The sequence below is a fragment of the Heterodontus francisci genome, chromosome 12, assembly GCF_036365525.1.
Source record: "Heterodontus francisci isolate sHetFra1 chromosome 12, sHetFra1.hap1, whole genome shotgun sequence".
In the NCBI taxonomy this organism is placed as follows: domain Eukaryota; kingdom Metazoa; phylum Chordata; class Chondrichthyes; order Heterodontiformes; family Heterodontidae; genus Heterodontus; species Heterodontus francisci.
The window spans coordinates 99,610,125-99,624,875 of record NC_090382.1 but is presented as its reverse complement, the minus strand read 5'-3'; the positions used below and the strand labels follow the sequence as shown (position 1 = coordinate 99,624,875).

General features: G+C 44.9%; 1 protein-coding gene across 1 annotated transcript in view; it reads right to left on the bottom strand.

The window, feature by feature from the left end:
- LOC137376012 (coiled-coil domain-containing protein 69-like) overlaps window positions 1–14,751 on the bottom strand; it is a 59,984-nt gene that overhangs the window by 19,709 nt on the left and 25,524 nt on the right. The window contains exon 3 of the mRNA XM_068043920.1: window positions 1,320–1,531. Within this exon, the coding sequence (XP_067900021.1) occupies window positions 1,320–1,531 (212 nt within the window). The remainder of the gene's footprint in view (window positions 1–1,319; window positions 1,532–14,751) is intronic.

Genomic DNA, 14,751 nt, shown 5'->3' with positions numbered 1-14,751 from the left:
TGCTGATGGTTTTCTCCAAGACTTTTAGCATTAGTGAAACTCTTCTAAAGCAAAGTTTGATTGAATGATTTATACCCAAAGTAGTTTTTGTTGGATCTGTGCTTTTCCAGCATTCACTACTTCAAGCTCTTGCATTTGTGGGTTATTTCATGCGAATAAATTTTAGTCCAACAAATCAGTAAAACCGACAGCGAGAGCTTCATTGAGAACTCATATGGTTGCTGATGGAACACACAGATGGGTTCATCTTTACATGACCATGACTATGGTGCATTATCCCTCCTTGGCCCTCCTCGACTTCATTGCAGCCTTTGACATGGTCAACTACACTATCCTCCTCCTATGCCTTTGTTCCATTGTCCAGATCACTGGAATTGACCTCTCTTTACTATCTAATCATAGCCAAAGCATCTTTATCGCCAAGTCCCCATTGGATTTGTCCTTGTCTCCTGATTTACTGTGATGTTAAACGGAAACCCTGTCTGCCTTCTCAGGTGGATGTAAAAGATCCCATGGCATTATTTTGAAGGATCAGGGGAGATACTGGCCATCATTCACCTCTGAGATCATCCAGAGGTTGTGAAATGCACTATATAAATGCAAGTTTTAGTTTTGTCTATTGGCGCAGCTTTCACATGTATCCTGTTGAACTTTACCTCTTAAGCCCCTCTCTCAACTTCTGTCCTGTCAAATCAGTTCCCTGATGTCCAGTTTAGGATAAACCACATTCTCCTCCAGCTAAATATTTGGAAAAATAGGATATGGAAATCAGCATGCTCAATTTGCAGGGCACCCAATTTCCTGCTCATTACAGGATAAATTAATTAAAATTTACCTCTTGGAGATTATACAATTGGGTAGCAGCTACAAACTTGCATGTTGTCCATAAGCCATTTGCATGACATCCATTTGGGTGGCACAGTGGTTAGCACTGCAGCCTCATAACACCAGTGACCCAGGTTCAATTCTGGGTACTGCCTGTGCGGAGTTTACAAGTTCTCCCTGTGACCGTGTGGGTTTCCGCCGGGTGCTCCAGTTTCCTCCCACAGCCAAACAGCAGGTTGATAGGTAAATTGGCCATTGTAAATTGCCTCTAGTGTAGGTAGGTGGTAGGGGAATATAGGGACAGGTGGGGATGTGGTAGGAATATGGGATTAATGTAGGATTAGTATAAATGGGTGGTTGATGGTCGGCACAGACTCGGTGGGCCGAAGGGCCTGTTTTGGTGCTGTATCTCTAAAAATAAATAAAAAAATAATCTATTGGGAAAATAAACTAAAACTATTCACCAGTGTTTAGCCTTTATTTGTAATTCAAACCTTTTGCAGTTCCTGTTTCAGTTTCTGGGTGTCCTCTGCATGTAGATGCTGAAGTTGTTCTTTCTCTGCTCTATGGGTTGAACATAGATCTTCCCTAAGTCGTGTAAGTTCCGTCTCATGCTCCTCTCTGATCCTTTGCAGCGCTTTCTCATGTCTCCCCAGAAGGTCTGCTTCTGCTTTCTGCAGCTGATCAGAAACATTTCCACATAAGTCTGAAGGGGGAGGAAAAAAAATGATTATTGAATGTTCAAAGCTATTGGAGAAGAGATTTTAATGGACGGCAAATCTTGGGCTGTAGTGGTGTCATTTCGCAATATGCAATCCAAGCATTGAAGTCAATGGGGCTGGGGTAGGGGGGTTACTGGGGTGGGTGGTTGGGGTGGGGTGGGGGGGTGAAACCAGCATTCCATCCAAACCCAAGGGATTCCCACCCAATGAAGTAGGAGTCTCAGTTACTGATGGTGAGGAGTGCAAAACTTGCTCCTATATGAAGATTAATGCATTTACATTTCGGCCACATTCTATGTTCGTTATGAAATGGCCAATGTTCTTCTTGCGACTGGAAGATAGAAACATGAATGCAAATGGTGAATTTGAGTCTAGACACCAGTGTGGTGATGGTGCTGCTGCACTGAATGTAGTCATGTTAAATGGAGCAGAGCTTTAGGATTGATTATTATAAACTCAGAGGGAGATTCCTGTATCTTTTATACTTATGTCTTTACTAGGAAGAATGTTAATTATCTATAGTCTTGATGTAGTTTCACATCATTTCAATGAGATGGCTAAACACCGTTCAGCATTAAGCTGTGTCGTTCTACCTGTCCTTTCAAAACATAGTTTTCATAATCCAAGTAGAAAACTACTGAAGTTAAGATGCTAATTGATGATAAGTTGGGCCTATTAGCAACTAAACAATAGGTTTTAGGCCATATCGATAGGAATGTGAATCTTGCAATAATTAAAGACAAAAACTTCAGTCATGTGTCAATATGTCAAGGATCGATTCTTGGACACAGACTCAAAGACTTGCCTTTTATTAAAGATTAGATGTTACATGCTGACAACCAACATTGAGATTACAAAGGATGCTTTGTTGCAGAAAAGGCACTCATTACAGTTGAGTGAGCTCAATTCTGCAGATGTCTCCATTCTTCAACTCCCAAGCTATGGCTACAATTTTACCACATTCGTATTGGTTCTCGCCGTATTGCTCCACAAAGAACCGCATTCTATAAACCCTTTCCAACTTTTGCTACCAGTTACATCAGTATGGCCTTAGGCCTGCTAAATGTGTTTGGATTAGCGAGGCATAGAAAGAGAACTGACTCTCCAGTTGTTGTGATGAACCGAGTCTAAATGTAAACATGCAGCAGCTGGCCCAGAATGCAGGCTACACACGACCTCTGTACACATTTCCAGCCTTTTGGCATTGTTTCAATTTTAGTGTTTTTCAAAACTATGCAAATAATCTAAAAATGGAATAGAGTATACAGTATAAGTGATTTGTGCAAAATGAATTTCTTGACTATTTCTCAATCTTAATTCCTAACACTAAGAGGCAGACAATTAAAGAAGTTTTGGGGAATCTAAAACTGACAGCAGTAAAGCCAAAGTGAGGGACTAGAGCAGAAAGCTGAGGAGCCAAAGGCAAACCATCAGGGACTTAAGGATAATAAGGAAATAGAAAGAAGCTTTTGTACTAGAATACCAGCAAGCGATCAAATTGTGAAGGGCAAACTGAGTGAATACAGTCATGAAATAGGGACTCAAAGCAGCACAAAAGCAAGAGAAGTCAACATTGCTCAGAAAATGAGTAAATTCGCTGATGCTAGAATATTAGGGAGAGTATTAGGGAGAGTAAAGGAGCTGTATGTCACAAGTGAAGTCATTAAAACTTTAGTTCTTTGATATTTTGCCTGAACAATCTATGTTTAAAAAATATGGTCCGGGATTTTACTGGAAGCGAGCAAGTCCCGACATCGGGACTAAAAGTGTGTGCCGTGGATGGGGGACAGAGTTGCAAACGCGATATCCGGCTGCCAGCAGGCGGGGGCACCGGTCAGTTAGGCAGCGTGGGCAGGGGCATGTTCCAGCTCAGGAATTGCTGCCGCCATCTTTAAAAGGCAGTCAGCAGCACTTGTTCATGCTGCAGCCCCGGGGGCAACAGTGAGGGAATCCTGGCAACTGCACAAATTTCTGAAATGACAGAACGCAGATCAAGGGTCGCTCCACGATTCACTGATGCCTCCCTGGAGGTACTCCTCCAAGCTGTAAGGGCATGGAGGGAAGTCTTGTTCCCTTGGCACAGCAGGAGCAGACCGGCCCGGCAAACCAAGCAGGCCTGCATGGAGATAGCAGAGGAGGTCAGCAGCCGTGGGGTTGTGCCCTGTAGCTGGCTGAAAGAGGGTCAATGGCCTCAATGCGTTGTGGCAAGGTGAGTGCAATGCATAATATCACGAGTGCAGCCTTAAATGTGACTGAAGATGATATGAGATTGGAGATTGGGTGACCACTTTGCGGAACACCTCCGCTCAGTCCAAAAGCATGACCCCAAGCTTCTGGTTGCTTGCCATTTCAGCACCCCCCACCCCCCCCTCTCACTGCTCTCATGTCCACATTTCTGTCCTTCGCCTGCTGCAGTGCTCAAGTGAACATTAACGCAAGCTCGAGGAGCAGCACCTCATTTTACGATTAGGCACTCAAAAGCCTTCCAGACTGAACATTGAGTTCAATAATTTCAGAGCATGACTGGCCCTTTTTTAAATTATTATTTTACTTTATTTTGTTTTATCATTTTTTTTACCATGTGTCTGCCTTAAGCTGTGTTTTTCATGTTTGTGCTTTTGACTAGCGTTGTTGATTATTCTGTCATTAACACCCTCTCTGCACTAATGCTTTGTCTTTCACCACACCATTAGCACATTCTCTTTGACTTTGCCCCATGACCTCCTTGTCAGTTAATCTCTCCGGCTCTCTGTCCTATCACACACCGTCTCCTGTTTTCTCTTTCTCCCCACCCCTGCTTTACTTGCTTAAAACCTATTACATTTCTAACCTTTGCCAGTTCTAATGTAAGGTCACAGAACTGAAATGTTAACTTTGCTTCTTTCTCCACAGATGCTGCCAGACCTGCTGAGTATTTCCAGCTCTTTCTGTTTTTATTTCAGATTTCCAGCATCCACAGTATTTTGCTTTTGTATTATTATGTTGGAGAGTGTATTGCCCTCTCATCACTTCTCCCTCTTGCAGGTCATAGACAAGAGTAGCCGGCCACCAAGACTGTGTGACAGCCCCCAACCTCTGAGGAGGAGGAGGAGACCTTAGATGGTGCATCCTGTCACATCATTCCCCCCCGTACTCTCCACCAGCACAGATACTCTCACATCGGTGGGTAGTCTTGTGCGAGTAGTTACCGGATCACAATCTGGTGAGGGAGGACAATGGATCAAGTTCTGGCACTCACCCCTACATCGTAAATGGGTTCCAAAAGAACCTGAAGACAGGCATAGTGCTACTGGAGCCCACAGCTGCCTATGATACAGTATGGCACATGGGTCTGATCCTAAAGCTGTCCAAAGTTCTTCCAACCTGGGTCGGGACAGTTGTAGAAACTCGCCTTCACAACAGACGATTTAGAGTCCATCTTGGACAAGGGAGAAGTGCATGGCGAAGATTGGCCAATGGACTACCACTGGGCTCAGTGTTAGCCCCAGTGCTGTTCAACGTATATATCAATGACCTTCTAACAACCATGTCTCACAAGTTCATCTATGCTGATGACATCCGTTGTGCTACCCAAGCTCCATCCTTCTGCGCCCTGGACCAGATCCTTAACAAAGACATTACGAAGTTAACGGACTACTGCAGCACATGGCGTCTCACTGTGAATCCCCCATATCCAGTGTATTCCATCTCCACAATGCCAGTTCCAAAAAAGAATTGCATATCTACATGGATGGTCAGAGACTAAAGCATGATCCCATCCCAACATACTTGGGAGTGACTCTGGATAGGACTTTGTCCTTCTGGGAGCATCTGAAGAAAACCACAGCGAAGGTCAAAACCAGAAACAAACTATTACACAAACTTGCTGGATCTACGTGGGGTGCTGCTGCCATAACCCTCAGCACTTTCCCTATCATACTCAGTAGCAGAGCACTGTGTACCCATCTGGCATAGGTCATCACACACACATCTTGTTGATACTCAATTGAATGCAACAATGCGCGTTATAAATGGAACTCTCCGCTCAATACCCCTCCCCGGCTGCCTGTCTTCGCAAACATCACTCCCCCACACATCCATCAACAGACAAAGACCCACAAGCTGGTTGAAACCATCTGTGCTGCACCTCACTTACCACCTACATGTTCAATCCATCTACTGCCCGCCTTCCATCTCGGCGCCCCATATGGAGCAACTTTCCTGAGCAAAGATCCTTTAGATCAAGGAATGGGAGACACAGAAATTCACTAACAGGTTCCTTGTGACAAACCCCATCTGTTGAATGGCAGGCTTTGGACTACCATGGCGAGAGTGGTCCTTGCTAAACAGATTTAGGACAAGCCCTGCGCAGCCAAACCTCCACCGCTGGGGCTTCAGTACAAAACCCTTATGCATTTGTGTAGAGGCACAAACATTGCTTCATATTACTGAGCAATGTCCCCTCAGGCTAAGTGGTGGACTAATCACCTTAATTTCAGCAAATGAGGACGCTATCGCTTGGCTCTGGGGATTTGCATTCACAAAATAATAAATAATAATAATCTGGTATGCACAGCACAGATGTGCCCAAGCAGCTGATGGAGGCAGTGACAGCTGATGTTACTCACACTTGGAGGACTATGGGAGGGTCCAGCAATGCTCATCTTCAGGCTGATGACATGACTCTGGAGTCATCAACAAGGCAACAGATGCTGGAGCTGCAGCTTGAGGAGCGTGAGCATCTGGCAGAGCCTCCAGAGGCTTTGCACACCCATGTGCGAATGATGGAGAAATCCATCCAGGCTGTGAGTGCAGCCATGACTCTGGTGTATGTGCATATGGATTCCTCCAGTGAGAGATTGGTGACCCTCATGGAGAGCCATATCCAGCAGACCACCCAGTGGATGCTGAAGATGCGCGTGGGCCTGCCACCTCCATGAGTTCTGTAGAGCAATAGCTAGTTGAGAGGGGTTGAGATGCCTGGCGTAATCACTAGATCCTCAGACTCCTCGAGAGAGCAGGGAGGGCCGTGTGCTATGAAAGGGTAGAGGAGCGATTGTCTGTAGCATTTCAGATCTCCTCTCAGTGCGCCCTTGGGGTGGACGGTGATTCCTCGTCCCTTCCAATGGTGACACTAGTGCCTCATGAAACTATGGAGACAGAAGAGGCTCCTGGACCTATGCAGGAAGCCCTCAATATGCCAGCACCCTCCAGGCCTCAGACAACTAGAGGGCAACCACCAAGGTCATCGAAAGCCATGGAACAGAAATGCCAGCCACCTGTTAACATTGCAGGGGAAGCACCACATAGGAGCACCCGCAAGCGTGTGAAGAAGTCCACTTAGCTGCACTTGGGTTTCACGGGGTTATATTTTGTTGATAGATGTCATGTTACTGTGTATGTGTCTTCAATGAATTCTCACATGGTGCATCACTAAAAGAATCCTTCAATCCTTTACACATTATTGGGCCATTAAGAGTTCGCTGGCTCCCGCACAGGGTGTGATGGAAATGACCATACTGAATGAGGGCAATGCATTTCTCATGCTGTTGTTTCATGTGATGATGGGTCCAGGGAAATGGTAAGGACAATGAAGGACACGACAACAGGCCTGCAGAAGGTGAAGGATTTATTGGACTGACTGGTTGTGTATCTAAGGCTCATTTGAAATGTATTAGCAAGTTACGAGCCTCCATTGCGCGTGTCACATTGTGCTTTGCTTGCTGTCCCTCAGGGTCTTCATGCTGTTGCCTTTGGTCACCTTCCCCCTCCATATCCTTATCCTTGGAGGAGGCATCACACTCCAGGATGTCCTCATTGTTCAAAGCTTCTCCCTTCTGTCGCGCCAGGTTATGCTGAGCACAGCACACCACCACGATATGCGAGACCCTTGCTGGAGTATATTGAAGAGCACCATCAGATCTATCCGGGCATCTAAACTGCATCTTCAGAAGGCCTATGGCCTGCTCAATGGTCACTTGAGCTGTCCCATGGCAGCTGTTGCATCTCTCCTCTGTATCTGTGCTTAGTTTACTCACAGACATCAGTAGCCATCTCTTCAGTGGGTAAGCCCTTGTCACCCAGTTTCCATCCTTGAAGGCACAGGGGGCCTGAAAAGGTCGGGCACCTGGGATTGCCTTAGTATGTAGGCGCCGTGGCAGCTTCCAGGGAATCTTACACAGACCTGAAGGATCCACTTGTGGTGGTCACAAACCAGTTGTACGTTGAGCAAGTGGAAGCTCTTCCTGTTGATGAAGGCTGCTGCCTGATCTGTGGGAGACTTGATGGCCACACGTGTGCAGTTGACAACACCTGCATCTTGGGGAATCCAGCGATGGCCCCAAATCCTATAGCTCTCTCAGCCTGACTGTCTGGATCGGTGTGGAAGCGCAGGTATTGGCTGGCCCTCTTGAACATGGCACTGGTGACCATCTTGATGCAGTGATGTGCTGCAAACTGGAATATTCCACAACTATCTCCAGACGATCCCTGAAATGATCCTGAGGAATAGACATTCAGTGCCAGGGTGACCTTCAACACCACAGTCATTGGGTGCCTGCCTTTCCCACAGGGTTCAGCTCCTCCCCCACCATGGCACACAGCTGGGTGGCCACCTCCCTGGTGAGGCATAGTCTTCGTCGACACTGCTGCTCCGACATTTGCAGGGAGCCGAGCCTCTGACGGTAGATCCTCTCTGGTGGGTAGCATTGCCTGTGCACAAGAGGCCAGTTGAGTGCTCCCCTGTGCCCTCCCTGTCCATGGCCCCTTGCAGGCTCATGATCCTGGTGCCCATCTGAGTGCTGCTGCCCCACTGCCTGTGGCTGCAGTTGTCTCCCTCTCTGATGCTCCTCCTCACTGGAGGTCTCGAAAGCTGAGTGAATGAGGACCATGGTAAATAGCTGCACTCTCAATGTGTCTCACCCCCATTTACTCTGTATATACAAGTGCCTCCGCCCTGCTAGCCAAGTTTGTCTTTGTTCCCAATTGCTTCTGCTGCTGTCTACTCAGTATCACCCTAGCAAGCCATGCTACTTCTCACAATGGCTGTTAACTACAGCCAACACTGACCTTTCACTGGGCTTCCGCCTCATCATAGCTGGCAAAGCTTTGAAGCTCCATTGTTCCTGTGCGTTCCTTGAAAAATGGAAAAATCCTGGTAAAATTGCTGTTCAGGTTTAATTACCTTCCCTCCGAGTTCCAGCACGACCTCCTCCTGTCAGCCCAGGCCGCCTCTGATAATATGCGCTCAGATGTAAACATGTCAGGCTCCCTTCCTGACACCTTTCACTGCCATTTTACCACCCTTCCCCCCCTCAGTCCCCCCCACTCCCAGCCTGTCTCCAAAGCACTGAGAAAATACCAGCTGCGTTTTACTGGCATTTCAGGATTCCAGCCAACTAGATTGTTTGGTCATGCATTGAATACAGAGTCACAGAATCTTTAAAAAAAATACTTGCTTTATAAAATAGGGTAAGCATTCACATGATTCAAATAAGTGCCTTAGTTGGGTCAAAATTAAAATGCGTGGTTTCCTGAAAGCACAAACAATTTTACTTAGACTAGTGCAGAAGGGGACCAAATCAGGACAGTTAGAAGACAGTGACAAGAATGAGCTGAAGCGAATAGATAATGAAAGGAATAATTTATTATGCAGCCAAGAGATGATGAGAGCTAACATTGAAAACCGCAGGCTATCCTTTGTAGCTAATTGAGATAATTTAGCAAACAGTTTTTTCAGCAAGGCTGTAAAATTGTATCGCCTGTGGATATTCTCATCAACGTGAACGAGTCAAGCCAAACAATGAGACTGATGAGTGTCTCAGATGTTAATAGTGAATAAAGTCAACTTAAGTTTAATTTTGCTTGTTTATTTGGTTTAGTGCTGCAATGATCATGAGAAGCACCTACTAAACCCAGGTGAATGCAACCATGACCATACATCCTGAATGTTACATGTTGGAAGCACCGCTCCCTTCCAGTTGCTATCATGAAGTAGCTCTCAAAGACGACTCCCTTCCCCCAGCTGTCACACTTAACATGACCCATCAGTGTCCAAATACAATTGCAGCCAATTTCCAACATTTCATCAGTAATTTATTTGTTTTGCACTTTTTTTAGTGCTCAAAGTTCAGGAGTTTGAAGGGGGAGAGAGATATCAAGCTATTTAATTGACTGACATTTAAAACAATGGTGCAAAATCAATAAACAAATTTGCAAGCTTTGACGCTTAGCTTTTCTAAGGCACTAAGCGGGGTGGAGGGGGGTGGGAAATTATGCTGGTCACTATCTGTAGTTAACATGCTCTTTTTGAATGCATTTATTGTTTTGCTTCCCACAGTGATCTCAGTAACTCTTCCTTTAAATGTCAATTCCTGTCCAGGTATTGCTTTCAGAGTGAATACTGTGGCTGATTGACATAAATTTGGCTATAGATCAATTTCACCCCCTATAATCGCTGTACATATAGGCACAGTCTTGGTATTTTTCTTCTGCACTGAATACTTGGTGTATGGTAGGGATAACTTAATGTGGCACAGCCTTCGTACATTGGGACTAGCCCAGATTTGCTACATACGGCAGATTTGGCTTGTTCATGTAGCACAGGTTTTATTATTTTATATTCATTTGCCAGATGTGGGCATCACTGGTTAGGCCAGCATTTACTGCTGATCCCTAATTGCCCTTGAACTGAGTGGCTTACTAGTCCATGTCAGAGGGCATTTTAAGAGTTAATCACATTGCTGTGGGTCTGGAGTCACATGTAGGCCAGGTAGGCCAGAAGGACGGCAGATTTCCTTTCCTAAAGGACATTAGTGAACCAGATGGGTTTTTGCAAAAACCGACAATTTCATGGTTGCTATCAGACTAGCTTTTAATTCCAGATTTATTAATTGAATTCAAATTTCACTATCTGCTGTGATGGGATTCAAACCCATGTTCCCAGAGCATTAACCTGGGCTCTGGATTACTAGTCCAGTGACATTACCACTCCACCACCGTCTCCCCGTATGATTTTGCTGGAGCAGGGCATCTTGTGGCATTCTCAGTTAGTTACACATTTTACGGCACCCATCAGCTCAAATGTTTGCCCTGGAAGTGTGAGCTGATAACGGTGTGCTGAGGGCACTGGGGCATTTGGTACCTTGGTGAACAACAGCACTGAAAGTGTATCGCCTCAACCAAAGAGATTTAAGGGTTAAGAAATAAACAGAATGAGGGTGAATTAGAGACGGTGAATTCAATGTCAAATTAGTTACAGAGAACTAAAGAGAGCGAAACAAAAATTGGATGAAGAGAGCAAGAAAAATAGAGATCCTAAAGTAAGATTTTTTTTTAATTGACAATTTTGAACTCTGCAACAATTCACTACCTGAAAGAATGAGATTTCACACTTCTAATTGTTCACTTTATGGGCTGGAGCAGTTGATTGGCAATTAACAATGTCGTTAAAAGGGTAGTCATCCTAATATTAATAGACTTAATTTTGTGCTGAGTTTAATGGGTAGTTATTGTGCAAATGCAGCAACTTCACAATTAGCATATTGCCTTTAAACCAATGGCATGGGTCCGAAGATGGAATGCACACAATTAATTCACACAGACCAAGTAAAAGCTTGCATTTTGTCACACAGACTACTCAAACACTAAAACATTTTTGCAATACACCACCACAATACTTCATCACTGATGAAGAAACAGTCCCATATAACTTCAATGAACACACCAGATTTGACAAAGAAGCACATTCCTGAGATGACAGCTGCTGTTCAGTCAGAGTTGATTTTTGTTTCCAGCTGCTACAAATCTCTTCCTACGCTTTCTCACCTCGCTGGTTTCTGTTGCTTCAGACTATGCACTTACTGGGCCGGATTTACTGGAGTCGGCAGGTATCCCGCTGCCAGGCTGAAAAGTCAGTGGGAATCCCACCTCAGCCATTCGGAGCCCCCCAGGCTCTATTCAACGGTGCTGAGGCAATTAATTGCCTGGCGCTGGAGTCCCTGTTCCTTTATGATGGGGATCCTGCCTCCAAGAGCTGCCAGCCAATCAGAGGGCTGGCAGCTCAGTAGTATCAGCAGCGTCACCAAGAGTGGTGGTCATTGCTGGTACTGCAGGAGGCCTTGGAACCAGGCCCAGCACTGAAAACCTGGACCTCAGGGAAGTGAGGTGTGGTCGCTGGGGTCAGTCCGGCAGGACCTGCGATGGGGGGGTGTTGTGTGCAGGGGGGTGAGGAGTTCAGGGAGATAAATTACCAACAGAGGAGAGGGGCCCCGCGACTTTATTGCAGTGGTAACGGGAAGGTGACCGGTCCTCCATCACTCATCTCCTGTCGCAATTCTTTGGGCCCCCCTGGCCTCCTAGCCCCTCTCTGGGCAGGACCATTAAATCCAGCCCACTGAGTCTAAGACCTCAGTGAGAGTGACCTGCCCCACAACCACCATCAATGCCATTCTTGGCCTGCAGGCAGAGAGGTGTAGTGAAGATTTTCCATTCTTCCATTCCCTCTACAGGGAGTTACCAAGCACCTGCTCAGCAACGCTCCACAATTGCAATGGTGAAATGAGGAGCTCAGTGGAATGGATAATCAGGCCTATATTGGGTCCATACCACTATTACTAGCAAGTCTACCACCCTTCATTCCAAGCTGCTGCCATTCACTCCACTCTCACTATCAAAATATGTCAACATTAACACCAGTATCGCTTTTAAATGTTCAAACTTGCATCCATCCCTTTATTCCCTTCGCTATCAGTTGCTATCAAACTTGCCTACATTCACTCCACTCTCGTGGCACGACATTTCTGATATTCATCCAAGTTCATATTTAAAACTAAATCGCTGCAGCTTGTTCTGTGGCGAGTTTGTCACTTTGTTGAAAATGATCACTTTGGGAGTTGATAACTGGAAACATTAAATTAGTGGAATTTACATATGCTATGAATTTGGTGAGGCGTAACTGTCCTCCATGGTAGGAAGAAAAAATAAACCATTACACTGCTACATGAATTATTAAATCTTCCTTTGTACATGTGTGACTACAAGCTCCATGGTATCCTCCTACGCCTAAGTATCACTTGCTGCTGCAGTCATTTAAGCATTAAACATTTCGGTTTAACTAGGTCAATGAGTGACTAACCATCAATCTCACCTGCTCTGCTTATCTATTAATAATTATTCCTTTATAAAAAATCTTTATTTTTATTTTTGTTTTATTACACAAATAGATAATCCATCTTCACAAAATGTTTTTTCTACAGCTCATGCATTGGCCTCCTGCACTGTCCCAAGGAGGCATCTGCCCTCCTGTACTGGGCCAATGACGGGGTCTGCCCTCCTGTAATGTAACAAGGAATACCCAGGATTCCTGTAGAACATGTAATCCTAAACTACAGAGACAGCATCTGTAATCTAGCACTATCATAGAATCATAGCAAGTTTACAGAACAGAAAAAGGCCACTTAGCCTGTCATGTCTGTGCCGGCCAGAAAAAAAGAGCCACCCAGCCTAATCCCACTTTCCAGTATTTGGTCCATATCCCTGCAGGTTATGGCACTTCAGGTGCACATCTAGGCACCTGTTAGATGAGATGAGGTTTTCTGCCTCTACCACCTTTCAAGAAGTCAGTTCCAAACTCCCACTACCCTTTGGGTGAAAATTTGTTTCCTCTTCTCTCCTCTAATCCTTCTACCAATCACTTTAAATCTATGCCCCCTAGTCACTGACCTGTCTGCTAAGGTAAATAGGCCCTTCCCATACATTCTATCCAGGTTTCTCACAATATTGTACATTCCAATCAAATCTCCCCTCAGCCTCCTCTGTTCCAAGGAGAACAACCCCAGCCGATCCAACCTTTCCTCATGGCTGCAATTTTCCAGTCCTGGCGACATCCTCGTAAATCTCCTCTGTACCTTGTCAAGTACAATTACATCCTTTCTGTAATGAGGTAACCAGAATTGCACACCAGTACTCTAGTTGTGGCCTAACTAATGTTTTATATAGTTCCAGCATAACCTCCCTACTCTTATATTCTATACCTTGGCTAATAATGGAAAGGATTCCAAATGCTTTCTTAACGACTTTATCGACTTGGCCTGCTACCTTCAGGGATCTGTGGATATACACTCCAATGTTCCTCACTTCGTCTACACCTCTCGGTATCCTCCCATTTATTGTGCATTCCTTTGCCTTGTTTAACCTCCCCAAATGCAACACCTCACACTTCTCTGGGTTAAAGTCCATTTGCCACTTTTCTGCCCACCTTGATATCTTCCCATTGATATCTTCCTGCAGTCTACAGCTATCCTCCATGCTATTAACCACGTGGCCAATTTTTGTGTCATCTGCAAACTTCTTGATCATTCCTCCTACATTTACATCCAAATTGTTAATATATACCACAAAAAGCAGGGAACCTAGTACTGAGCCCTGTGGAACACCACTGGAAACAACCTTCCAGTAACAAAAAACATCCGTCAATAATTACCCTTTGTTTCCTGCCACTGAGCCAGTTTTGTATCCAGCTTGCTACATTCCCCTGGATCCTATGGGCTTTTTTTTTTAACCAGTCTGCCATGTGGGACCTTGTCAAAAGCCTTGCTGAAATCCATGTTGACCACATCAACTGCACTATCCTCCTTATTACTTCCTCAAAAAATTCAATCAAGTTGGTCAGACAAAACATTCCCTCAACAAATCCATGCTGACTATCCTTGATTAATCTGTACCTTTCTAAGTGACAGTTTATCCTGTCTCTCAGAACTGATTCCAATAATTTGCCACAACTGAGGTTAGACTGACTGGCCTGTAATTATTTGGTCTATTCCTTGCTTTTTAAACAAACCTTTTTAAGCAGACCTCCAATCCTCTGGAACCACAACTGTTTCCAGTGAGGATTGGAAAATGATGGTCAGACTTTCCACTATTTCCTCCCTGGCTACTTTTAACAGCCTGGGGTACATTTCATCCAGCCCTGGTGATTTATCGACTTTCAAGGATGCTAATCTCCTTAATACTTCGTCTCTCCCTATGTTTATCACATCCAATACTTTACACTATTCCTCCTTAACTACAATGTCTGCAATGTCCCCCTCTTTTGTGAAGACAGACACAAGTATTCATTCAGAACCATACCCACATCTTCTGCCTCCATACATAGGTTATCTTTTTGGTCTTTTATGGGCGCTACGCTCTCCTTAGTTATTCTCTTACTCTTAATGTATTGATAAAA